Source organism: Capricornis sumatraensis, chromosome 7, assembly GCF_032405125.1.
Source record: "Capricornis sumatraensis isolate serow.1 chromosome 7, serow.2, whole genome shotgun sequence".
In the NCBI taxonomy this organism is placed as follows: domain Eukaryota; kingdom Metazoa; phylum Chordata; class Mammalia; order Artiodactyla; family Bovidae; genus Capricornis; species Capricornis sumatraensis.
Window position 1 is genome coordinate 18,714,273 of NC_091075.1, and position 25,497 is coordinate 18,739,769.

Here is a 25,497-nt window from a genome sequence, read left to right on the forward strand (position 1 = left end):
CCTAAAATGTCGATGTTCACTCTTTCCATCTCCTGTTTGACCACTTCCAATTTGCCTTGACTCATGGACCTAACATTCCAGATTCCTATGCAATATTGCTCTTTACAGCATCGGACTTTACTTCCATCACCAGTCACGTTCACAACTAGGTGCTGTTTTTGCTTAGATCTGTCTCTTCATTCTTTCTGGAGTTATTTCTCCACTGATCTCCAGTAGCATATTGGGCACCTACTGACCTGGGGAGTTCATCTTTCAGTGTCCTATCTTTTTGCCTTTTCTTACTGTTCTCATGGGGTTCTCAAGGCAAGAATACTGAAGCATGTTTAATCACAGCTAAATGGGACTTGAAAATTGTTTCCTTATATCTAAAATGGAGCCAGTAATTTCTTCCTTGTGTCACAGGATTATGTCTTTTAAGTGAAAAAGTGTATTTGAAAATATTTTGCAAAGTGTTACTCCAGTGGTCTCAAATTTTAGTGTGCCTCAAAATCATTAGGAAGACGTGTTAAAATACAGGTTGTAGCTCTTTCGCTCAGGCCCGTGGCGCCGGCAGGATGGGCAAGTGTCACGGTCTTCGTACTGCCAGGAAGCTCCGTAGCCACCGATGAGACCAGAAGTGGCATGATAAGCAGTACAAGAAAGCCCATCTGGGCACAGCCCTGAAGGCCAACCCTTTTGGTGGCGCTTCTCACACCAAGGGAATTGTGCTGGAAAAAGTAGGAGTTGAAGCCGAACAGCCAAATTCTGCTATCAGGAAGTGTGTCAGGGTTCAACTAATCAAGAATGGCAAAAAAATCACTGCTTTTGTACCCAGTGATGGTTGCTTGAATTTTATTGAGGAAAATGATGAAGTTCTGGTTCCTGGATTTGGTCGCAAAGGTCATGCTGTTGGTGACATTCCTGAAGTCCGCTTTAAGGTTGTCAAAGTAGCCAATGTCTCTCTTTTGGCTTTATACAAAGGCAAGAAGGAAAGACCAAGATCATAAATTTTGATGATAGTAATAAATTTTCCTATACCAAAAAAAATAAAAATAAAAAAATAAAATAAAATACAGGTTGCAGTGTTTCTGATTATTAGTAATAGTTTCTGAGTCAGTAGATTTTGGGTGCATAAGTTGCTTCAGGTGTGTTCGACTCTTTGAGATCCCGTGTACTGTAGCCCGTCAAGCTCCTCCTGTCCATGGGATTCTCCAAGCAAGAATACTGGAGTGGGTTGCCATTTTCTCCTCCAGGGAATCTTCCCCATCCAGGGATGGAACCCATATCTCTTAGATCTCCTGCACTGCAGGCAGGTTCTTTACCACTAGCACCACCTGAGAGGCTCTAGATGGTCGGTGAAGGCCTAGAATCTGAATTTTGCATAAGATCTCAGAAGATACTGATGTTTCAAGTGTGGAGCCCCTCTATGAGAACCACTGTGTAATTCATTGTGTAATGCAAATGTAAGGAATTAGGCTTTCGATTTCATAGCAGAATTCACTGTTTTCCTCTGACTTGGGTTTTATACCCTAATTTTTTCAAAGTTGTGTCCGCCATCAGCAAGGTTGTTGAAATATGTCTACCCTGCTTCACGCCTAGTAATGCTGTTGTTGTCATTCAGTCGTGCCCAACTCTTGGCAATCCCATGGACTCTAACCCACCAGGCTCCTCTGTCCATGGGATTTCCCAAGCAAGAATACTGGAGTGTGTTGCCATTTCCTTTTCCAAGGGATCTTCCCCACCCAGGGATGAAACCTTCGACTCCTGCATTGGCAGGCAGATTCTCTACCACTGAGCCACCTGAGAAGCCGTTGTACCTAGCAATACCTGTTTACATTTATGACATATCAGTTTACTATTTTGTCGATTGTTTACAAGAGTGAGCAACAACTTGCCGATTAATCTTGATTAAGAAAGATATGAAACACATGATGTAACATTTCTCGTGGGGAGAAGGAGCTAAGAAGGAACTCTGGAGTAAGAGGTAGAATTGTTTTTTTCTTTGAAGTCGATTAGATATAAAATGTTGCTTGTTACCTACTTTCAAAAAGCCCCCTGGAGAACTTGTAATTTGATCCAGAGGGCTCAGCAGGAGGAGCGACAGGTAAAAGGAAAAGCTGACCTCATTCTTCAGTCCTTTCAGAAATTCTGAGAAACGTGTGTACCTCAATACTCCCTTCTTCAGTCCCACAAAACAGGGAATCGGGAAAATGCATTAGCGCCCTAGTACAGATTAGGAGCTCGGGGCGGAGAGGAGGCTCAACCCCAGCAACCCAGAAGGAAACTGGGGGAGGGGAGAGAGAACCTCCGAAGTCGGAGGCGGCAGTGCGGCCGTGGGAAGACAAGGGAAGCGGGGAGATGTACTTCAGGCGCCAGCCAGACACTCGGCCTCCAGGCATGCGGGAAGGTGAGGGAGGAGGGAAGAAGGCTCTGCTCCAAGACGGGATTGCCGGAGCTCCCGCCACTGCTTCCGAGGGAAGACATAGCGCGCTAGAGCTTTCTGCTTCCCCCTCTTCCCTCCTGGAGGCCATTTCTCCACATTTAACCGGGATAAAGAGGGGGCACGGCGCCGAGTCAGAACAAGCCAGGATCGCCATCCCCCAACTGCCGACCCTGCTTCGGCCCCCGGCCCAGGCGGGGCGAACTGGCCTTAGGGGACGCTGAAGTTACTCGGAGAGAGAGGGAGGGTCCGCCAAGCGGCTCTCCAATCGCCTTGGCAGCTCCCGTTATTTGCATCTATTATGCTAATGAAGGACCTCCGGCTCAGCTCCCACCCGAGCGGCCCGCCCCTCCGGGGCTCTCCCCGGCCCCGCCCACGGGCTGGGCGAAGGTGAATATATTATGCTAGTAAGGCGGGCTTCTGCCTGCCTCTGGAAGGGGGGCGCACTGCCGCGGGAGCCGCGGGCTGGAGGCCGCTCGCCAAGAGTGGGTCGGGGGAGGGACGCCGCTCGTCGGAGCGCGCGCGCGCTCATACACGAGCATCCCGAAGGGTATTTAAGGCTCGCACACGCCGGGCTGCGGAGATACTTCGGGCGGCCGCGACTCGGGCCTCGCGACTCGGGTTTTCTCCTTGGATATTTCTCCTCTCTGCTCTTCCCCACTTGGCCACCGTTTTTGCACTGCGCTCTCGCGGTCTGTGTCAGCCTTTTTGCCTGGAACTGAATTTAGGTGGGAAACGGAGATAAAACACCGAATAGGTAGAAATAAGGGAAACAGGCGCAACAGGTCCGGGGCTCTGTGGCAAGGGTCAGCGGCGGCCCCTCGCAGCGCCTCTGCCGCTCTCCCCCGGACCCCACGCGGCCGCTCTCTTCAGAGGAGGTCCCCATCCTCGGAGGGGCCAGGAGGGACACCGGGGGGGTGGGTTTCATTCTGGATTTTACCTTATCGCCCCCGGTCCGCGGACTGAGGGTGCGTTTCCCTCGCAGCTGGGAGGGGAGAAGAAAGCGGAGGATGGTCCAGGTCTGCGGTTCTCGGCGCTGATCCATCCTTGCGCTCCGGCTCCGACTCCGCCAACTAGTTGTGCAGCTATCGGGACGAACTTTGCAGGAATCATCCTTTTTCTTTCAAGATTATTGGAAGTGCTAGAGGGTGGGAGGCGAAGCCGAGACAGCCGACCCCACCACAATGCTGGTGAAGAAGCAAGCAGGGAAAGGTGGGGGGCGGGAGCCGGGCTCAGAGGACCGGAGCCCAGCCGGGCAGCGTTGTGTCCGCCCCGTGTCGCCGTGCGCGGCCCTGGCGACCCTCCTGTCGGTGGTGGCCGTGATATCTTGTGTGTACCTGGGGGTGAAAACCAACGACCTCCAGGCGAGGATCGCTGCCCTCGAGTCTGCCAAAGGAGACCCTTCCATCCGTGTGCTGCCTGATTGTGTGGATCAGCTCCAAGCAATGGTGCAAGAGAAAGTGGAGCGACTTCTGGCTCAGGTGTGAAAGGCTGGGGTATTTTGTACGTGGATAACATCTTACAGTCGTGATTCTGTGCACATGACCAACCTCTGCCTTACTGTGTGCAGATGTGGTATGGCTTGTGTACACATATGTGTTAGGCCACCATCTCTGCTTGCCGTAGCATATATTTGTATGTGCACATCCTCTCATACCACCCTCTCTGTATCATCTTCCCTTACTCTTCTTAATGTTTGCATGCTAAACATATATGGAAGTCTAAAAGGGGGAAAGGTGGCTAGAATGGCACCTACGCTGGCATTTTAGCTCTGTCTAGTTTCTGAAGCTGTGTGTGGATCTTTCCCAATGTTGTGAGAATATTCCTTGCAGAGATAACGTCTGTTAGATCCTTCATACAGTATAAGAAGGTTAAGGTCATTTGTGTTATTAACATAGCAATAGGATTGGAAATTACTCTTAAAAGTGAAATAACTACATGTGATTTTATTACTTCACACATTGGATGTTTTCATGTTAAATGTTTAAAAAGAAAAAAATAGTCGCCTTGTTTATTTATTTTTGGTAAAGGATTCAGTGCCACGGGTGTTTGTGAACGCAGAGCCATTGGAGTTGAGAGTTGAAAGGAATCTGTGTTATGTTCATCAAAACCAGGAGTGCTTTAGAGTACAGTTAGGGATTTTCTGGGACCTGCTCTTCCAATAGAGAGGTTGTTGGCAGTAGTGGCAGCACAGCATGATAAGTAGTTGACATTTATGTATAAAATATTGGTTGTTTTAAAACTCTTAGCTTACCTAAAACTGCAGCATGTTAATACTGACTGTACAATGACCGCATATGCCTGAGCCGAGAGGGAGGGAGATGGTAGTTGAAGAATGAAGAACGATGTTATACAAGTCCCACAGTCTTGATGCCATCTCAATGGTCGTTTTCTTTTTTTTAGGGCTTGGGTACTGTTACCTTTTGACTAGAGACCAAATACATATGTAAACGCTAGTTATGCAGGCTGGTAAATGAGGCATATAGCCAGAGAGTCCCTAAAGAATCCATTTCTCTGCAATGCTACTGATGATTGTTAATACCTCTTCTTTTCCTCCAGAAGTCCTATGAACATATGGCTAAAATAAGAATCGCGAGAGAAGCACCTTCAGAATGCAATTGCCCGGCAGGTAAAATGGAACTTATTTCATAAGGTTTCCTCCATAGCAGAGCATTTTGAAACAAAGGTCCTATGTCTGTCAAATTTACCTGTAATAATAGTAAAGAAAGAATGCAGACCCAACTTACTTTAATAAAATCAACATGTCTGGGTAAAAGAATGGCAGATAAAGCCACAAATATTATTTTAAGCAGCATACCAAGGTCTGCTAAGGGAAAGCAAAGAAGATAGAGATCTTCATCAGAGAAAATACCTGCAAGATGATGTCCAAAGACAAAGTTCTTAGTTTCACAGATTCAAAATTATTCTTTGGTTTTACTTGCTTTTGTTATCTATAGTGAGAAGGATTGCAGAACGCATTAAACTTGAACTCCTTAGTGGCTGATACTGCATTAGTACAGATTTCTGTTTGTTCTCCTTGATGGACGATCATGTTAGCAAACCACCTTCACTTCTTTGCCTGCTTTTATTTTCTATAGGAAAGGTTCTCTCTCCTATCCTATAGCGATGAGGACTGAAAAGAAATTAGTTTTTTATCTTGAGCTTCTCATTATGAACTACTGTGTTCTCAATGACTTCTCAGAAAAGGCTGTTACATTTTTACCATTTTTCTGTGTGGCTTTAGGGAACTATATTAATGACCTCCTTCTATATTAGTAGAAGGAGGGAGGAGAAAGACATCAATGAATCAAAATCTCTGGGTAATCATTAAATCTTCCTTCACAGACCTCTGAGGCTTGGTGGTCAGTCTTCTGTAAACCTACAATTTAGAAGCCTTTGGAATATGTCCATTGGAAAGTATCCAGTGGCTTTAGCTGAAAGAAGTCATGAAAAACTCCCATGAGTCTTGAGATTTTTGTTTCAGATAAATGTTGTTAATGTATTTCTGAACAAATTAGTTTCTTTTATCATCATGTATAGGAAAGTAAGTCTCACATTTTCTTTCATGTTCAGGAATATGATACTTAGTTACTTACACTGTATGGAAAGACTAGTTCCTATATTTTTTTTTCACATTCTGAGGTTTTTGCCTCATGATAATTTGTTTTGACACAGCCAAACCAGGTACCATGTTTAGAAATTTCAAATGTCAACTCCTGATTGTATGTCATAAGAATTTCACTGTTTATATTTTGCTATATTATCGACCCTAATGGAGCTGTACTTTTGGAAAATGAAGCCCTTGCAATTGAGAAGGCATATAAATTAGGTAACAGGAAAACAAAGCATTAATGTTTACATTGTATGTTTCATTCTTGGTTGTTTAAAGTTGGGAAACATCTCAGAAGTCAGAAATTCAAGGAAGGCACTTTTCTAGTGCAGGAATTAGCCCACAACAACCTCATCAGCCTGTAGGGATTATTTAAATTCCCAAGACAGTTGGTACAGGACTTCACTGATCATACCACTCAGAATGCAGCATTTTCTGTATAGAATATTCTCTCTAGCTGTGTGAAAAATGCTTAGTATTTAATTAATGAGGTTCTTATTGAACTTGGTAAAGAGTAGAAAAGTGACAACCACAACCCCGAGTTCTGTTTTTTTAGGGGTTTTAACTTCTTCATGATGTTTGCTGTGAGTTGGTTGTTGAGGTCTAATTTGCAATCTGGAAGAAAGTCATTACATTTAGAGTTTACCTGAGATAATCTTGGACGATCATTTGGAATCATTTTTCTTCTAAACATAATATAACTATAAACGGCCATTTCACCGTAATAATAATTAAGTAAGTGATTTCCTTGGCATTTCTATTGGGTCTTAGGATGGCTGCTTTACTTTCTTGCCACCACTAGAGCTCCACATTACACCAGTTTTCACCAGGTTACTTCAGAGGTAAACTTTTGAAGGTGCATATTCTAATACACAGAATTAGACAGCTTTCTTGCGGACAAATCACAGTTATAGAAAACACTGTCTTCTGCTTCTGGAAGAATTAGACATCATCAAAATAAAGGCAATATATTGAAAATAGTATCCCGGGGGGAAACCAGCTATTTTGAGTTATGGTCAGCAAGATATTGTTTTAGGGAATGGGCTGGCCAAGAGGATTAGAAAGGAGATACAGCACTTCCCACCTGGTTTGGCTTTCCCCTTTGTTTGCAGTGACTAAGAGTTGTCACCCAGACATCTGTTTGCAGGGCAGAGTGAGACAAGTCTGTGACCTCAGCTCAGTTCCTGTGGAGAGATGCCCACCCCTTGAAGTTGACACTCTTGTTGACAGTCTCCATCGCAGAGCCAAGGACTGATAGCAAAGGGCTGCTGTGTTATTTGTGTTCACTTTTTGATAGAATTCAATACCAGTGAGGTTTATCTAGGTAGGCTACAAACAGTCATAGAATTGAAAGCTTTTTTTTTCCTTCTTTAAATTGGAGTATAATTGCTTTACAATGTGTGTTAGTTTCTGCTGTACAACAACATGAACCAGCTATATGTATACATACAGACACTCCTTCTTGAGCCTTTTCCCCACCAGCTCCCCCATCCCAGCCCTCTAGGGCATCACAGAGCACCAAGCTGAGCTCCCAGTGCTCTGCAGCAGCTGCCTACTCGCTGTCTGCTTTGTGCCTGGTAATGTAGATACGTCAGTGTTCCTCTCGCCACTCACCCCCGCGTCTCCTCCCAAACTCCCCCTCCATTCCCCGCCCCGTGTCCACAAGTCCCTTATGTCTGCACGTCTATTGAAAGCTTTTTTTTTTTTAACAGAAGAAGGAAAATTTGAGGGAAAGTTTATTTGATAATAAACTATTGTCAAACAGTTTTTCATTGTAGGGGAAGCATTCTTGCATTTAATCTTCACAACAACCCTAAGAGTTAAATATTAGTAACCTCATTTTACAGGTGGAGAAACTGGACTCAGAGAAGATGACTAACTTAACATGGTAAAGGCAAGGTCAGGATTCATGCCCACATCTGACTGAGTGAAACACGAAGTTTAATGAGGAATTGAGGATGCATATAGGTTTTGGAGCTGAACAGCTCTGGATTGGAATCCTAGGTCTGCTGAGAAGTATCTGTATTACCTTGGTCAGACTAATGAACCTTCCTATGTTCCAGTTTCCATCTGTAAAAAAAGGTGACTGATATTACTTTCCTCATAAGTTGATAGTTTACCTAAATTCTGGCATATTAGTGGCTATTCATTAGATGATATCAGTTACTATTCTTTTTAATATATTGTGTGTTATTTGACTCTGATCTGGTCCATGGGGATGCGGGATATAGGTGGAAAAACGGAGACCTGAAGATGTATGACTTACTCAAAACCCCACGGCTAGTTAATGACAGGTTTTGGATGAAAACACTGTGCTTAATTAAGGAAACATATCTGTAGGCCATTTATGCAGATAATCAAGTGAGTCAGTATCTCTTGGTGCTACATCAGTGAAGATGTTACAGATACTATATTAGTCTACTAAATTATTTTTACCAAAATTCTAGGAAAAGCTTTTGACCTTGTAGGTAAATCATGATTGTAGTGGATAGAACCACGGCTTAAAAGAGTATGGGAATAAAGAATGTCTTTGCAGTTTTGATACCAGATGTTTACAAAAAGAAGTGCTTTGACTAATTTTCATGCTTATTTTTTAACAGCTTTTTGAAGTATATTTTACAGTATTTAAGAATATGATTTAAAAAATTAAAAACAATTTATGGAGCTGGGAAGCCATCACCACAACCCAATTTTAGATCACTTCATCATTCCCCAAAATTCACATTTACTTTTTTCAGGTGCTCAGGAGAAGGTCTATTTTTTGAATATTTGCTTTAAAGAAACCTCAAAATAAAAAGTTTAAAACCATACAAATTAGAGTTCTGTTTAGCAGAATATTTGATTTAGCAGTAGCTGAACCATGAAAATTCAGCTGACTTCTGTGGCTTGGCCTCTGTAAAGCTTGACCCTCATAGGAGAGAATAAATCGGCTCTTTCCTATGGCTGTAGAATACCATTTGGGGTTCTGTTCTTAGAGTCTTACATCAAGTATGTACAGATCAGGCATATTTATGGGAAGGCTTCTGTGTTCCAACTTATAAAGAACACTGGGAACCAGGCAGATAAACAAATGGTGTTTAGATAACAAAGGTTTCTGTACGTTACTCATCAGTTGTGTTGCCTGCCCAGAGTCTTAGAGAAAAGAACCTCTGTGGCAAAATGGACAGAGAAGGTGAATGGGCAATAAGGAATCCAGAGTTCTAATTGTGATGACTGATAGTGAACTTTCTTCATGACAGCATTTCTGGAGGAGCAATCAGGATCTACCAGTAGGATTGTTTCAATGATAGACCCTGGTATATTCAGATATAGAACCTGTTCTGATCAAGGGGTTGCTTATTTGTCATTGGGGTCATAGACTGTAGATCTGTAAATTAGTTCAACAAAAAATCCTGAAGCTATTATGTCTGGCAAGTGAGAGAACTTTGGGGGAGTCCCAAAGAGTTGTTCAGTTGCTCAGTCATGTCCGACTCTTTGCGACCCCATGGACTACAGCACACCAGCCTTCCCTGTCCTTCACTGTCTCGCACAACTTGCTCAGACTCATGTCCATTGAGTCGGTGATGCCATCCAATCATCTGGTCCTCTATCATCCCCTTCTCCTCCTGCGTTATATCTTTCCCAGCATCAGAGTCTTTTCCAGAGTCAGCTCTTTTCATCAGGTGGCCAAAGTATTGGACCTTCAGCTTCAGCATCAATCATTCCAATCAACAGTCAGGGTTGATTTCCTTTAGGAGTGAGTATATTTAGGTTATTCTTAAATCTTATTTTTGAATAAGGCATATTGATTCTCTTATAACAAAATTTTGATAAAAATATAGTGGGGGAAAAAAAAAAAAGAACCCAGAGTTCTAACCCTGGTTTTGCCATTAATGTGTTATACAATCTCAGGGAAATCACTTTCAAGAATGACTTTTACAGACTCTATTTTCGTATCTCCCAGATAGCAGTGTTGGACTAGAATGATTTCAAAGGGCATTTATCAGTTCTCCAGGTATGAAGAGCCTATTGTGTGCTAACTATCTTGACACAGGGAAAAGGCTGATGAACAAGTCAGACTTGATATCTGCCCTCATGGCACTTACATTTCAATGAGGATGACAGACATTTTGAAATGACTTGAATTCACCAGCCTGACAAGTACAACCCAGAGAAAGTACAGTGTGCTTTGGAGCACGTGACCAAAATTTCATCCATACTGTTAATACTATGGATTTTCTTTCCTTTTCATGCGGAAAGAGACTTTCATATTAGGAGAAACTCATAACATGAGAAAATCTGGCTTCTGATTATAAATAAGGACTTTCGCAATGGATAAAAATACACCTGGCTTTTGTCTTTCTAAGAATTTATGGCCAGATGAAGGTACACTGATAGCTGGTTTATACTGATATCCAACTGAAACAAAAAGTGCCTTTGGTATATAAAAGGCTGTGGTAGATAGCATGGTGATCTGTTTCTCTACATTTCTTCGGAAAACAGTGAGATTTGGGCTGAAGAAGAGTTGAAACTTCCTACCTGGTGGTACTGAAAAGTTCCACTGAATCGGGCTCCTCTGCATTCACAGGTTATGATGAAGTAGTGTAGCACATCTAGTCATCTACTAGAAATAAAAAAGGTTTATCCCACAATTTCTGAGGTCCTTCCATACCCTCCACGTCCATGGAAATGGTTTTTCACGAAGTCATATTAAATGTCGGTAGGTAGAAATGCCTCTGATTCAGAAATATGAATGCTACAATCTCTAGTGACTCCTCTTGTGGCAACTTCTCAATCTGGGGTGGAAAAATGTTACCTGTAACTTTAAGGTCGTGCGTCCTTTCCCATCATATGAAAAGACCTTTCAATTACCTTGCTAACATGGTTTTTCACTTATGCTGTACATTTTTCTTTACCGGCTACAAAATGAATGGAAAGAGTGAATCAAGTAAGGACATAATAATGTATAGATTTTCAATTATGTTAGGCAAAGAATAGTCAGAAGCGGTTTGCAGAAAGAAAGCAAATTAAAATGCCATAAATGTTATTTAAATGAGACTAGCAGGCATTCCCCTCCTCTACTCAGGCCAAACAATACAATGTGACATCTGAGTGCCTCCAAGCCTTCATGTTAAATGGTTTCAGTCCTAATGAGTACAGCCGTTTGAGTGTAACACTTCTAGTTGGTCCAGCAGTGACAGCTGTCAAAATGCCCTGTCTCCTGAAGAACGGAGGACAAATTGCCTCTTGAAGCAGGTTCTCTTGTTTTTCAGCTTCTCTTCTATTTCTCTTGTCTAAAAGTCATTGAGAAGCAAATCCTTCAAATACTCTTTTCTCCTTCTTACTTTAGTAATTCTGTTTTTCTTTCCTCAAGCTGGGAGTTATTTAAGAGAAGGGTATATATTCTGTGCAGGGGTTTGTTGTTTCCAGCTCAGCTGAAGAATGTATAGGTACAAGTAGCCTCTCAGGACCTTGATAACCTCTGTGCTTCTGATGGTTTGTAAGTGTTCAAAACTAACTACCTGGCATGTTTGAATGTCAAGATTAGGTTTAGGGATGGAGAAGGAGGGCATTGCTTCATTGACAAGATTAGGTGAACGGAAAGCTAGTGGGGAACACACCAGAATCAGGACTCTTTTACATACAGTTCAAGGGGACACTGTTTTCTGCAGGGGGAGCCTCACTAGACACTCATCAAAATGACATCACTCTATGTTATCTTGTGTGGATACCATCTAAAACCTATTATGAAAAAGTGTTTTTTGTTCCTCCTTCCATTTTGTAATGGAGGAGGAAATGGCAACCCACTCCAGTATTCTTGCCTGGAAAATTCCATGGACAGAGGAGCCTGGCAGGCTATAATCCGTAGGGTCACAGAGTTGGACATGGCGGAGCAACTGATGATGAACCACTTTATAAAGGCTATTTGGTGGTTTGTTGGGAGCTGAGAATATGAAAAACATGTTATGAGTCAGTCTGGGCTGACACAGTAGCCCAGCTAAACCCAGAATCATTCCTATCCTCCCTGGTTTGCCAATACAGGTCAAGTTCCATGCAGTGATTTAATGCGCCATGATATTTAACACTCTTTTAAAGAATTTGTGTTAAAAATGATTGCAGCACACCCAAATATGGTTTAGACATGCATCGTTACTGTTTCATATGGATTGTGTTCAGCAACCTTGCAATTTAAAAATGTGTTATGGTCAACTTTTAAAAAGGAGGAGATGCTTTAAGGGGGAGGCAGAAGTAATTGGAAATTCACTTATAACTTAAAGTTGAGCACTTTTCACTGGTATCGTATATTTCTTCATAGGAATATTGCATGTTGTTTAAGTAACAGGATTCCTTGAAGAAATGCCACCAGATGGCAGGCACCTTCCCTTTGTGACCACTAGGAGGAGAAACTGAGCTGAACCAGTGGGACTATTCTGTTACCTGCTTCTCACTTAAATTCCTAATAGACTTCTACCTCTCAAATTGTTTGCTATGGAAAAGTTTAATGGATTCAATATAATTATTAATAATGATGAAGTTTAAATCTATCACTTTGTTTGTTGTTTTGCTATTTATCCCGTTAGATCTTTGTTTCCTTTTCCCATTTTTCTGCCAATGACCCGTGGATTTTTTAAAAATAAATGCTTTGTCTAATTAAAAAAAAAAAAAGAAAGAAAAAAGTTTAATGGAAGGAACAAGTAATCTCTTCCATCTGTATTTGAAGACTAGGCTGTCTTATCAGCTTTAAGATATTTAAAATAACCTAGTAAATTGTACTTTTGTATTTGTCAAAATTTAGTTATTTAGTAGATAAATTCACATATATAAACTTGAGGCTGGTATTCCAATAACTAGAATAAATGAACGAAATGTAATCGAGCTTATCAGCTGAAGATTTTGTGCTTCTATTTTGTACTTTCTCAGAATCAAGAATTGTTTGGAATTGCTATCATTCTTTTGACATAATTTCATTTGGAGGCTCCATTTCAACTTCAGTCATCACATAATATGTTAGTTGGAACGTGTTCTTGATTTTTGTCATACTGTGCCTCTTAGTCTGATTGGTTTGTCTGATGTGCCAGAAATGCCAAAAACTATGTGTTCATTTGGATAATCATAATTCTGATTTGGGGCTTTTTCCCAGGTGACTGAGTGGTAAAGAATCTGCCTGCCAATGCAGGAGCTGAGGGTTCGATCCCTGGGTCAGGAAGATCCCTGGAGAAGGAAATGGCACCCCACTCCAGTATTCTTGCCTGGGAAATCCCACAGACTGGAGCCTGGTGGGCGATAGTCCATGGAGTTTCAGAAGAGCTGGAGCTCTTCTCTCAACAACAAGAACAGTTTTGATTTTAGGAGCTCTAGGCTTCTGGATTATGTACACAAAGTTTTTATTTTTATATTTTAATGTAATTAGCACATATTTAAATATCATTTTCACATTTAGGCTAAGTGGATGAATTATAGCCAGCCCTAGCTTGTGTGTTATGATAATATAGTCAGAATATGTCTAACTAGAAATACTTCCACTCCAGTATTCTTGCCTGGAGAATCCCAGGGACAGAGGAGCCTGGAGGGCTGCTGTCTATGGGGTCACACAGAGCTGGACACGACTAAAGTGACTTGGCAGCAGGAACAGCAGAAATAGGTCTGGTTGTGGCAAAGGTAAAATGTATTTTTCTTTTCTCAAATATTTCAGATGTAAGGAAAGTGAGAAGAGAGAGAAAAAAAGCTACCTATATCCTGTAATCTCTTGGAATCATATCTCTTTACCATCATGTAGCAAGCTTGGTACTTTAGAGTTCCTATTGTAAATCTAGACAATGGTTAAGAGAGTAAGAGCGATTCTCTCTGTCTCCAACATCCTCTTTTACTCTTATAGCAGCTAATGGGAGAGAAAAATCTTGTAGGAGTCTCTCCATCCAGTCAATTACAGAGCTAGAATGGTGGTGTTATTTTTGATCCTTTATATACTAAAGTCAAATGTGCCTGGAACTTTGACACAGTTCTTTCTCAATATTCCTGTATCTTTAGGTCAGTTCTGACAGTTATTAAAGGTAAGTTATTTATATTGCCTTTCTAGGAATTGTGAAACTCCAATTTGTGTCTTCAGTTCAGTTAAGTTGCTCAGTTGTGTCCGAGTCTTTGCGACCCCATAGACTGCAGCACACCAGGCCTCCCTGTCCATCACCAGCTCCTGGAGTCCACCCAAACTCATGTCCATTGAGTCAGTGATGCCATTGAACCATCTCATCCTCTGTCGTCCCCTTCTCTGCCTGCCTTCAATCTTGCCCAGCAGCAGGGTCTTTTTTTCAAATGAGTCAGCTTTTCACTTCAGATGGCCTAAGTATTGGAGTTTCAGCTTCAACATCAGTCCTTCCAGTGAACACCCAGGACTGATTGGTGTCTTAAGGGCTCCAAGATCCAGCTGGCATTTTATAAATGTGGATGACATGATCATAAGATAACACATTTCCATAAACCATGGGAAAAAAAAACAACCTTTTGACCTGAAAGTCACGTTAGAATTGCTGGCAAATTCTAGGGCTTTGCCAGTGAACTTTGGAATACTAAAAATCATATTTCTACTTAAAAAATTAGGGCTCAATGTCAGAGCAGACAAAGTTTGAATGGACACAAGCATCTTAAAATAGATGCCTTTCTGAGGATGGTTATCAACATGGTTGGGTGTCAAATGAGTTAAGTGTGTCAAGGGCCATGTGTCTCTCATGGGCAGATCCTGATGCTAATTACTATGTGGTTTCACAGAGTAATTGCAGTCGACTTCCTGAGGGAGTGGGTTGGGAGTCCATTTCTACCAGTCTCACTTACAAGCTCCATGGCTGGGGTTCTGGTTTGTATCTGTGTATCTCTAGGGCTTACTGTAGAGTTCTGTATAGAAAGTTAGCTATAAAAGTTCATAATGATCATAATGAAGATCTGTCAACTTGATTTGGTTGAGAACTTTTTTTGTGGTTTATCTCTACATACACTAATTATCCTTATCCCTATGCTTTTTAAACATTTTCTCTGAGGATTTTTGGGGCCAAAGCATATTAAAGCTAATACAAATCTTAGAGGTCAAGCAGTTCAGGGGTTTCCCAACTTTTCTCAAAGAGCCTGAAACTTTAGAAAAAAATGAAATCTTATGAGGAAATCCAGTATATAAAATTGTATATAATGTTAGCCACACACACAGTGATTAACCTTGGAGGTCAGAGGAGTCAGAAGCCAAAACCTTATATGATCTTTTTTTCCATTACTCACTTCACTCCCCCATTATGGCTCCTGAGGAACTCCAGAGAATCTTAGAAATCCTTTGGATACTGTTAATAGATTACTCAAAGTCCAAGCCCCAGTGTGACCCCAGCTCCTGTGTCTAGAGACACTATGTGTTTGTCAATACATAAACCCTCTCCAAAATTCTGTAACTAGAAACATTACAAGGAAGGATGGAAACAAAATTGTATATTAAAATGAATGGAATCCAGAAAGGACTATTAATAAAATACTGTCCTTTAATAGTTTTAGTAGTCTAGCAGAGGAGATGCAATAATAGAATTGGCACTGGAAAACTGTAAAAATGCATTGTGTAACTGAGCGTGGGACTGTGTGTCAGGAAATCATCTCATCCCTTTTCTTAAAGTCACTTATTTTTTAAGCTTCCAAGTCACAGTATTGTTGTTTTTCTAGTTTTTTTTGTGTGTGTGTGTGTGTGTGTGTTTTCATATTTTTTCCTATGTATTTTTACTTATTCTGTAATTTTGGATATGTCTATAAAGCTTTCTCACCAAGTTACAGCAATCCATTGCCTCTTTTATATATGTATTTAAAGCAATTGATTATCTAAACTAATAGTGAATACTTGGTTTGCAAAGTAGGATACAAAAGATAACTATCCTCAAATTATATTATTTATAGAAAATTTATATTGTGGAAAAGTTATTATTAAAGATACTTGTAAGATCTTTGAGACTGTCTTTTTGATCTCAGTCTTATTGTGTTAAACTGATGATGTTTAGGTATTAAAATTTAAATTGACAGGGTAATGTGAATATGTGAATTGCACATCTGTGTTTAAATAATAATGGGAATTAAAAATATTTTAGCCAGTGCTGAAGGGATATATGTAATACCTTTTAGAAAGAAAGTGTAAATCTGGGTACAAGCATTCTGTAGCAAATACTGCAAAAATAAGTTTGAAAGACTAAACTCTTCCTCCCATTGAAATGAAAATCCAGTGTCACCCGCAGTGCTGTTTGCTGTACTGAGTAGCTAGTCGTGGACAGCAGTTTGGTCAAGTGCAACACCTTGATTCTTATTGGACAGATAACAGAATGACAGCTGTACATATTACTGAACTTTGGTGAGCAATTTATTTTCTCCTTAGTACACTGTGGGCTTTCAGGAAGTCTGGGAGAGAAAAATGACTTTCCTTTTTTAAATGGCTTTGTAGTTACTTTGCCTTTTGAGAGAAGACAGAGCGGCAAAGATAGGCTGACCTAGTACTAATGGCTGGAAAGACCATTTATGCCAGCCAAAGCTACTGTGAGCTGTAAAAGGGAAGTCTAACCAAACAAACTGTATTCCCTGAATTTACTGTCAAAACGGTAAAGATATACTGACAACTTCCCAGGAGTTTAAGCAGTGAGCTTGACAGCGTGGCTTAGTGTTACTATACATGGTATGCACCTGGAAGTTTTTAATTAAAGTACTCTAGCGTGGAGAAATTACACACGTAAAGGAACTAGGACCTTTATGTTCTTGCATAGTTTCCTTCTGTGCATAGTTATTTAATGTTCTAGATTTCCCCTATTTCTGAGGATACATTCTTGAATATTGCTTTGGTTCTGCAATCAAGTTTTGTATAAGGAATGCTGTGTGTTGGTAGTAAAATTTATGTTATTAATGCCAGTTTTAGAATGTTAAAAAGTTAATTTTAAAAAAACTTAAAATTTTTAAAATCTATTTATTTATGGCTGTGCTGGGTCTTTGTTGCTGCGTTGGCTTTTGTCTCACTTTGGTGAGCGGGGTTTACTCTCCACTTGTGGTGAACGGGCTCCTCATTGCAGTGGCTTCTTTTGCTGTGGAACAAAGGGTCAATAGTTGTGGCATACGGGTTTTGTTGCCCCATGGCATGTGGGATCTTCACAGATTAGGGATCAAATTTGTGTCTCCTGAATTGGCAGGCAGATTCTTTACCACTAAGCCACCAGGGAAGCCCCTAAAAGTTAAGGCGGAAAATATCCTTGAGTTGAGACGTCTGAGGTATACTTTCTGTTTTTTGAAGTCTCCATTTTTGTTTAACTGTAATCCTATACCACTAGCATTTTGAATGTTCACACTGCTTTTGCAGTTATAGGATGTGGTGAGATTAATAATGTTCATTGAACTCCTAAAAACCAAGAATGAACACAGAAAACACACCCAGAGACAGATGTGATTCTCTATCAGGCTATATCCATGAACAGGCATTGCCCTAAAGTAAGCTGTTGTTGGCAAATAGAATGAACAAGGTTATCTTCGGGGTGTAGCCATGTATCTGTGAAACTGCAAAAATAGAGGATCTCCTATGCTCTCAAATAAAAGCTCCCATTCTAGTCAAACCTCTCTCCTCTCCGTCCTCTCTTCTTCTCTAGCATGAATATACCTCTATTTTGCCTCTGTTCTATGGATGACACTTTACCTGGCTTATAGTCTGCCTCTAAATTGACCATTCAGAAGCCTTGTCATCCTTAGGTCCCCAAACCTCTAGGCTTTTCCTGGGCAATGTTATACTTGTGATTAAATCCAGCAACATAACTGAGAAAACATCAGTGGCAAATGTCAGTATTCTCTCAAATTTCAGAAAGCAACTGCTTCCCCAAAATTACTGTTAAAAGATAATTTTCCAAAAAAGGTAAAATCAATGAACATGTGTTAAGGATTTTACTTGAATCAATCAAGAAGTAACTGGTAAAATGTGATAACCAGTTCAAAGCAGAATTTACAGACAGATACATTTATAGATCTAGAATATTAAAACTAATATATAACTGGACTTTTCCTCAGTAATGAGATAAATCAGTTGAACTCAGAATTTGCATGTCTATAGACAACAGTTAATTTTTTTAATGCACTAAGTTTTTTAAGAAATAGAGGAAGACGACAGAATGGGAAAGACTAGAGATCTCTTCAAGAAAATTAGAGATATCAAGGGAACATTTCATGCCAAGATGGGCTTGATAAAGGACAGAAATGGTATGGACCTAACAGAAGCAGAAGATATTAAGAAGAGGTGGCAAGAATACACAGAAGAATTGTACAAAAAAAATCTTCACAAGCAGGATAATCATGATGGTGTGATCACTCACCTAGAGCCAGACATCCTGGAATGTGAAGTCAGTGGGCCTTAGAAAGCATCATTACAAACAAAGCTAGTGGAGGTGTTGGAATTCCAGTTGAGCTATTTCAAATCCTGAAAGATGAGGCTGTGAAAGTACTGCACTCAATATGCCAGCAAATTAGGAAGACTCAGCAGTGGCCACAGGACTGGAAAAGGTCAGTTTTCATTCCAATCCCAAAGAAAGGCAATGCCAAAGAATACTCAAACTACCACACAGTTGCACTCATCTCACATGCTAGTAAAGTAATGCTCAAATTTCTCCAAGCCAGGCTTCAGCAATATGTGAACTGTGAATTTCCAGATGTTCAAGCTCGTTTTAGAAAAAGCAGAGGAGCCAGAGATCAAATTGCCAACAATCACCTCTGGATCATTGAAAAAGCAAGAGAGTTCCAGAAAAACATCTATTTCTGCTTTATTGACTATGTCAAAGCCTTTGACTGTGTGGATCACAATAAACTGTGGAAAATTCTGAAAGAGATGGGAATACCAGACCACCTGACGGGCCTCTTGAGAAATCTGTATGCAGGTCAGGAAGCAACAGTTAGAACTGGACATGGAACAACAGACTGGTTCCAAATAGGAAAAGGAGTACATCAAGGTTGTATATTGTCACACTGCTTATTTAACTTCTATGCAGAGTACATCATGAGAAATGCTGGGCTGGAGGAAGCACAAGCTGGAATCAAGATTGTCGGGAGAAATATCAATAACCTCAGATATCCAGATGACACCACCTTATGGGAGACAATGAAGAGGAACTAAAGAGCCTCTTGATGAAAGTGAAAGAGGAGAGTGAAAAAGTTGGCTTAAAGCTCAGCATTCAGAAAACGAAGATCATGGCATCCGGTCCCATCACTTCATGGGAAATAGATGGGGAAACAGTGGAAACAGTGTCAGACTTTATTTTGGGGGTCTCCAAACTCACTGCAGATGGTGACTGCAGCCATGAAATTAAAAGATGCTTACTCCTTGGAAGGAAAGTTATGACCAACCTAGATAGTATATTCAAAAGCAGAGACATTACTTTGCCGACTAAGGTCCATCTAGTCAAGGCTATGGTTTTTCCAGTGGTCATGTATGGATGTGAGAGTTGGACTGTGAAGAAGCCTGAGCACTGAAGAATTGATGCTTTTGAACTGTGGTGTTGGAGAAGACTCTTGAGAGTCCCTTGGACTGCAAGGAGATCCAGCCAGTCCATTCTGAAGGAGATCAGCCCTGGGATTTCTTTGGAAGGAATGATGCTGAAGCTGAAACCCAGTACTTTGGCCACCTCATGCGAAGAGTTGACTCATTGGAAAAGACCTTGATGCTGGGAGGGACTGGCGGCAGGAGGAGAAGGGGATGACAGAGGATGAGATGGCTGGATGGCATCACTGACTTGATGGACATGGGTTTGAGTGCACTCTGGGAGTTGGTGATGGACAGGGAGGCCTGGCGTGCTGCGGTTCATGGGGTCGCAAAGAGTAGGACATGACTGAGCGACTGAACTGAACTGAACTGAAGTTTTTTAAATTGATGTTTCATTGTTTTACAGTGTGGTGTTCATTTCTGCTGCACAGCTAAGTGAATCAGTTATATGTATACATGAATTCCCCTCTTTTTTTGGATTTCCTTCCCATTTAGCACAGAGTATTGAGTAGAATCCCCTGAGCTGTACAATAGGTTCTCATTAATTATTTATTTCATACATAGTAGTGTGTATGTCAATCCTAATCTCCCATCTCACCCACCCCTCCTTCCCTTCCTTGCTGCTGCTGCTAAGTCACTTCAGTCGTGTCCGACTCTGTGTGACCCCATAGACGGCAGCCCACCAGGCTCCCCCGTCCCTGGGATTCTCCAGGCAAGAACACTGGAGTGGGGTGCCATTTCCTTCTCCATTCCCCAGTGTCCGTGTATTTGTTCTCTATGTCTGTGCCTCTGTACATCTGTACCATTTTTCTAGATTCCACATGTATGCTTTAATATATGATATCTGTTTTTCTTTTTCTGAATTTACTTCACTCTGTATGACAGTCTCTAGGTCCACCCATGTGTCTAATGATGTGACTTTGTTATTACTTATCTACAACTTACAGCGTTTTACAGTAGCTTCCCAAGAATCGGGTAAGCGGGACAGGTGTGCTCTGGATTAAGCATAGTTTTTTGTTGGAGCATATGTTCTCCCCCACATTACATGGGAGCAAGTTCACAGGAAAAAATTCTTTTAGGTAAAAACAACAACAACAAAATTTTTTTTTACACTTCAGTGTAGTAATGGTTGTTTATTTTCTGTCTTTATCCTTGTTCTTATCTCATGGGTTGTGTGGTACTCAGTTTTCTTATTGTTGCTAAAATTATGTAAAGGACAGTTCCTTGAAGTTTGACTTTAAATGCTTCATTTACTAGACCCATGGTGGCACTGTTGATTGCTATGCCTGTATTACTAGTATCCTGGACATAAGTGGCCTTTAAAATGGTAACGCTGAAAATTTGTTTAAGGGAGAAACCACTTTGGAAGACTCAGCTTCCTGTGTTTGGGTATCAGTGAGTAGTTCTTCTAATTTAAAGGGAGGAATTGCTGACCTTGCTCTTGTGTTTTGGGATACGATGCCCAGGCAATTATTTCTACATGGACCGCATTTGCTTGGTGTGAGCATGTGGCTGGCTCTGGGGTCCTGTGGTACTATTTTGGACGTCCTGGCTTTGACTTCAGTTATCATATTTACTCGTTTGGCTTTTCACTGGGCACTCCAACCAATTCCCTTCATATTCATTCCTGCGTTTCCACTTCAGATGGTTGCCTTTAGTCCATACTGGGCTTCCCTGGTGGCTCAGATGGTATAAGAATCTGCCTGCAATGTGAGAGATCTGGGTTCGATCCCTGGGTTGAGAAGATCCCCTGGAGTAAGAAATGGCAGCCCACTCCAGTATTCTTGCTGGGGAAATTCCATGGACAGAGGAGCCTGGCGGGCAACAGTCCATGGGGTTGCCAAGAGTCGAATATGACTGAGTGGCTAACACTTTCACTTTCTGAGATTTATTTCCTATTCTTGGCCAGTTACCTCTCCTATTGTCTCTGTTTTGTTTGATCTTCCTTCCCGTCTCCTGATACCTATGCACAGTGTTTACTTACCATCTCAAAGAGCTCAGCCCTCAGCTGCCCAGGGGTATAGATACTCTTCTCTGCTCCAGCCTGTTTCAGTTGCTTCCACCTTTTGACTAAGCCCACTGAACTTTTGGCAGAAGAATGTCTGAAGCTATATAGTGGCCCTCCCATATGTTCCTGGAAGAAAGTATGTTAGAATAGGGGCTGGGTGGGTGGTGACACATTGAACTACATGGTGATTGGCCAGCTTTTTTGGTAGGGAAGTATTTACCTTCTTCAGAAGCAGTTTATGTTCTGGGAGTCTCCTGTTACTAGATAGAGGAGAGAGTTCATTATAAATATTAAATATTTTGTATATTAGTATGTAAAATTTCTATTTTTTAGGTAGTAACTGACCTCTGGTGTTACCTAACTCCAACGACCCCTGACAAAGACTAAGGGATTATGTGTACAGTAGTCTTTAAATGCCTTTTTATTCAATTAATAAAATATATATTGCCGTTTACTATGAATGACACCCTGTGCCATATGCCTTACTATTTAAAGAAATAAGTAGGCTGCTAAACTCTGACAAAGGAACAGTGGTGTTGAAACTGCAGACTGGACTACAGGGGAAGTAAAAGCTAGAAAAATATAGCCTGTAGCCAACTGTATCTAATTTTAATGGGTTTAAAACTACAATGATAATTGGTATTTGAGCTCATCATTCCAGTTCATGTACTTTTCGTGAATTCAAAAATAGCAACATGTTATTAAAGAAGTTACTTGGATTTTTAAAAAACTTTTTCTAGAAAATGGAAAAGTTCACTAATGAATGTTGTGATACTTTGGAGAAATGCTGGCTACATGCCAAATCGGGTGATTTTTCCCAAGATAAATTATCTTTGTGAGTTAGTTGTTAGGTCAAGCGTAACGTTTTTAACCTTTCTGCAGGCTACTTTCCATTGGCAGTTATTTTTACGGAGACTTACAGGCTTTCTTAAAAGTCAGTTCAGATTCTATGGCCATGTTTTCTAGTGAGGACAGAATCTCTGGGACTGGGCGAGACTCTTGGCTTTTTAAGAACAGAGTCCATTCAGGTGGCCTTAAGTAAAGAGGAGTGCAGGGATTCTGAGCTTTGTCACTGTTGACACTGTGGGCTGGATAATTCTTTGTTGTGGGGTGGTCCTGTGCACTGTACAATGTTCAGCAGCATCCCTGGGCTCTCACTAGATGCTAGTTGCACTCCTTTTCTAGAATATAAAACATGTTTCAACATTGCCAGATGTTCCCCAGGGGTGGAAATCACTGCCAGTGATTGCAGGATGCGATTGTGTTGGTCGTGTCCGATTCTGTGCGACTCCATGGACTGTGGCCCGCCAGGCTCCTCTGTTCGTGGGATTCTCCAGGCAAGACTACTGGAGTGGGCTGGTTTTTCCTCCTCCAGGGGATCTTCCTGTCCCAGAGATCAAACCCGCAGCTCCTGCAACTCATGCATTGCAGGTGGATTCTTTACCACTGAGCCGTCTGGATCCCCAGTGAGTAAGGAAGGCAGGAATATCAGCTCCACAGCAGGCTCCTCTAGAAGAACAGGAGATGGAAGGTGGTCAGAACAGTCAGGACGTATTAACAGGATCATCCCCTCATCTGCAGGAGGCCAGTGCAGCGCCCTCTGAGCTTTAAGCATTCGATCTCTGCGTCTACTGCTTTTGTCACGGTTGCTCTTCTCTCCCCCTTGTGGTAAAAGAAAGTATTGCCCCAGGTCGACCTCCTTTGTGTTTGATTATAGCATTATTTGGAGAAGGCAATGGCACCCCACTCCAGTACTCTTGCCTGGAAAATCCCAGGGACGGGGGAGCCTGGTGGGCTGCAGTCCATGGGGTTGTGAAGAGTTGGACACGACTGAGTGACTTCACTTTCACTTTTCACTTTCATGCATTGGAGAAGGAAATGGCAACCCACTCCAGTGTTCTTGCCTGGAGAATCCCAGGGACGGGGGAGCCTGGTGGGCTGCCGTCCGTGGAGTTGCACAGAGTCGGACACGACTGAAGTGACTTAGCAATAGCATTGTTATTATTATTAAAATCATACATGCATATGACAACAAACAAACATTTGTATGGCACACAATGTTTCCCCCTAGAGGAGTCTGCTGTTACTAGTTTGTTGTATATCTTCCCAGTACAAACTGACTTCAATCGTTCTTTTTCAAGGCTATAGAGTCATCTGTTGTATAAACATACCACGATGTATACAATAAGAAGACAGATCACTTTAAAAGGTTTAGACATTGCTTCCTAGTTCTTTTCCTATTTCCTGAAGGAAGATTGCTTTGATTTATACTTTTATTCTACACAGCCTGATGCTGTACATGTGGCAGCTTAATAAATACTCACTGATGAAAGATATTCAGTTCGGTTCAGTCACGCAGTCATGTCCGACTCTTTGCGACCCCGTGAATCGCAGCACACCAGGCCTCCCTGTCCATCACCAACTCCTGAGTTTACCCAAACTCATGTCCATTGAGTCGGTGATGCCATCCAGCCATCTCATCCTTTGTCATCCCCTTCTCCTGCCTTCAAATCTTTCCCAGCATCAGGGTTTTTTCAAATGAATCAGCTCTTCACATCAGGTGGCCAAAGTATTGAAGTTTCAGCTTCAACATTAGTCCTTCCAGTGAACACCCAGGACTGATCTCCTTTACGATGGACTGGTTGGATCTCCTTGCAGTCCAAGGGACTCTCAAGAGTCTTCTCCAACACCACACTTCAAAAGCATCAATTCTTCGGCGCTCAGCTTTCTTCACAGTCCAACTCTCACATCCATACATGACCACTGGTAAAACCATAGCCTTGACTAGATGGACCTTTGTTGGCAAAGTAATGTCTCTGCTTTTAATATGCTGTCTAGGTTGGTCATAACTTTCCTTCCATTGAGTAAGCGTCTTTTAATTTCATGGCTGCAGTCACCATCTGCAGTGAGTTTGGAGCCAAGAAATAAAGTCTGCCACTGTTTCCACTGTTTCCCCATCTATTTGCCAAGAAGTGATGGGACTGGATGCCATGATCTTCGTTTTCTGAATGTTGAGCTTTAAGCCAACTTTTTCACTCTCCTCTTTCACTTTCATCAAGAGGCTCTTTAATTCCTCTTCATTGTTTCCCATAAGGGTGGTGTCATCTGGATATCTGAGGTTATTGATATTTCTCCCGACAATCTTGATTCCAGCTTGTGCTTCCTCCAGCCCGGCGTTTCTCATGATGTACTCTGCATAGAAGTTAAATAAGCAGTGTGACAATATACAACCTTGATGTACTCCTTTTCCTATTTGGAACCAGTCTGTTGTTCCATGTCCAGTTCTAACTGTTGCTTCCTGACCTGCATACAGATTTCTCAAGAGGCCCATCAGGTGGTCTGGTATTCCCATCTCTTTCAGAATTTTCCACAGTTTATTGTGATCCACACAGTCAAAGGCTTTGACATAGTCAATAAAGCAGAAATAGATGTTTTTCTGGAACTCTCTTGCTTTTTTGATGATCCAGCGGATGTTGGCAATTTGATCTCTGGCTCCTCTGCCTTTCCTAAAACCAGCTTGAACATCTGGAAATTCACAGTTCACATATTGCTGAAGCCTGGCTTGGAGAAATTTGAGCATTACTTTACTAGCATGTAAGATGAGTGCAACTGTGTGGTAGTTTGAGTATTCTTTGGCATTGCCTTTCTTTGGGATTGGAATGAAAACTGACCTTTTCCAGTCCTGTGGCCACTGCTGAGTTTTCCAGTGATATGCTGATGATAAATATTTAACGACCACTCTAAAAAAGAAGCCCCAGTTTACAGCATTTGTAGATTTCCAAGATGTGAATATCCCACCAGAGTCAGTTGAAAGCTAACAAAATGACATTAGGGAGCGATAAGTTTGGTTTTTGACTAGTTTCGTTTTTCATATAATTTATCTCATTGTAAGGTTATATAGTTTAAATTTTAATAATGACTGTTTTAACAATAAACTTCCTAAATCCTGAAAAGTGAAAATTGGATTTCCCGAG

General features: G+C 41.4%; 1 protein-coding gene and 1 pseudogene across 2 annotated transcripts in view; both read left to right on the forward strand.

The window, feature by feature from the left end:
• The first annotated feature begins 554 nt into the window (after positions 1–554).
• Positions 555–990, forward strand: LOC138082189 (small ribosomal subunit protein uS12-like; annotated as a pseudogene).
• Positions 991–3,603: 2,613 nt separating this feature from the next.
• COL25A1 (collagen type XXV alpha 1 chain) overlaps positions 3,604–25,497 on the forward strand; it is a 491,061-nt gene continuing 469,167 nt past the window's right edge. For both annotated transcript variants that reach the window (XM_068975168.1, XM_068975169.1), the window contains exons 1-2: positions 3,604–3,900; positions 4,979–5,048. In XM_068975168.1, coding sequence (XP_068831269.1) covers positions 3,604–3,900; positions 4,979–5,048 — 367 coding nt within the window. The remainder of the gene's footprint in view (positions 3,901–4,978; positions 5,049–25,497) is intronic.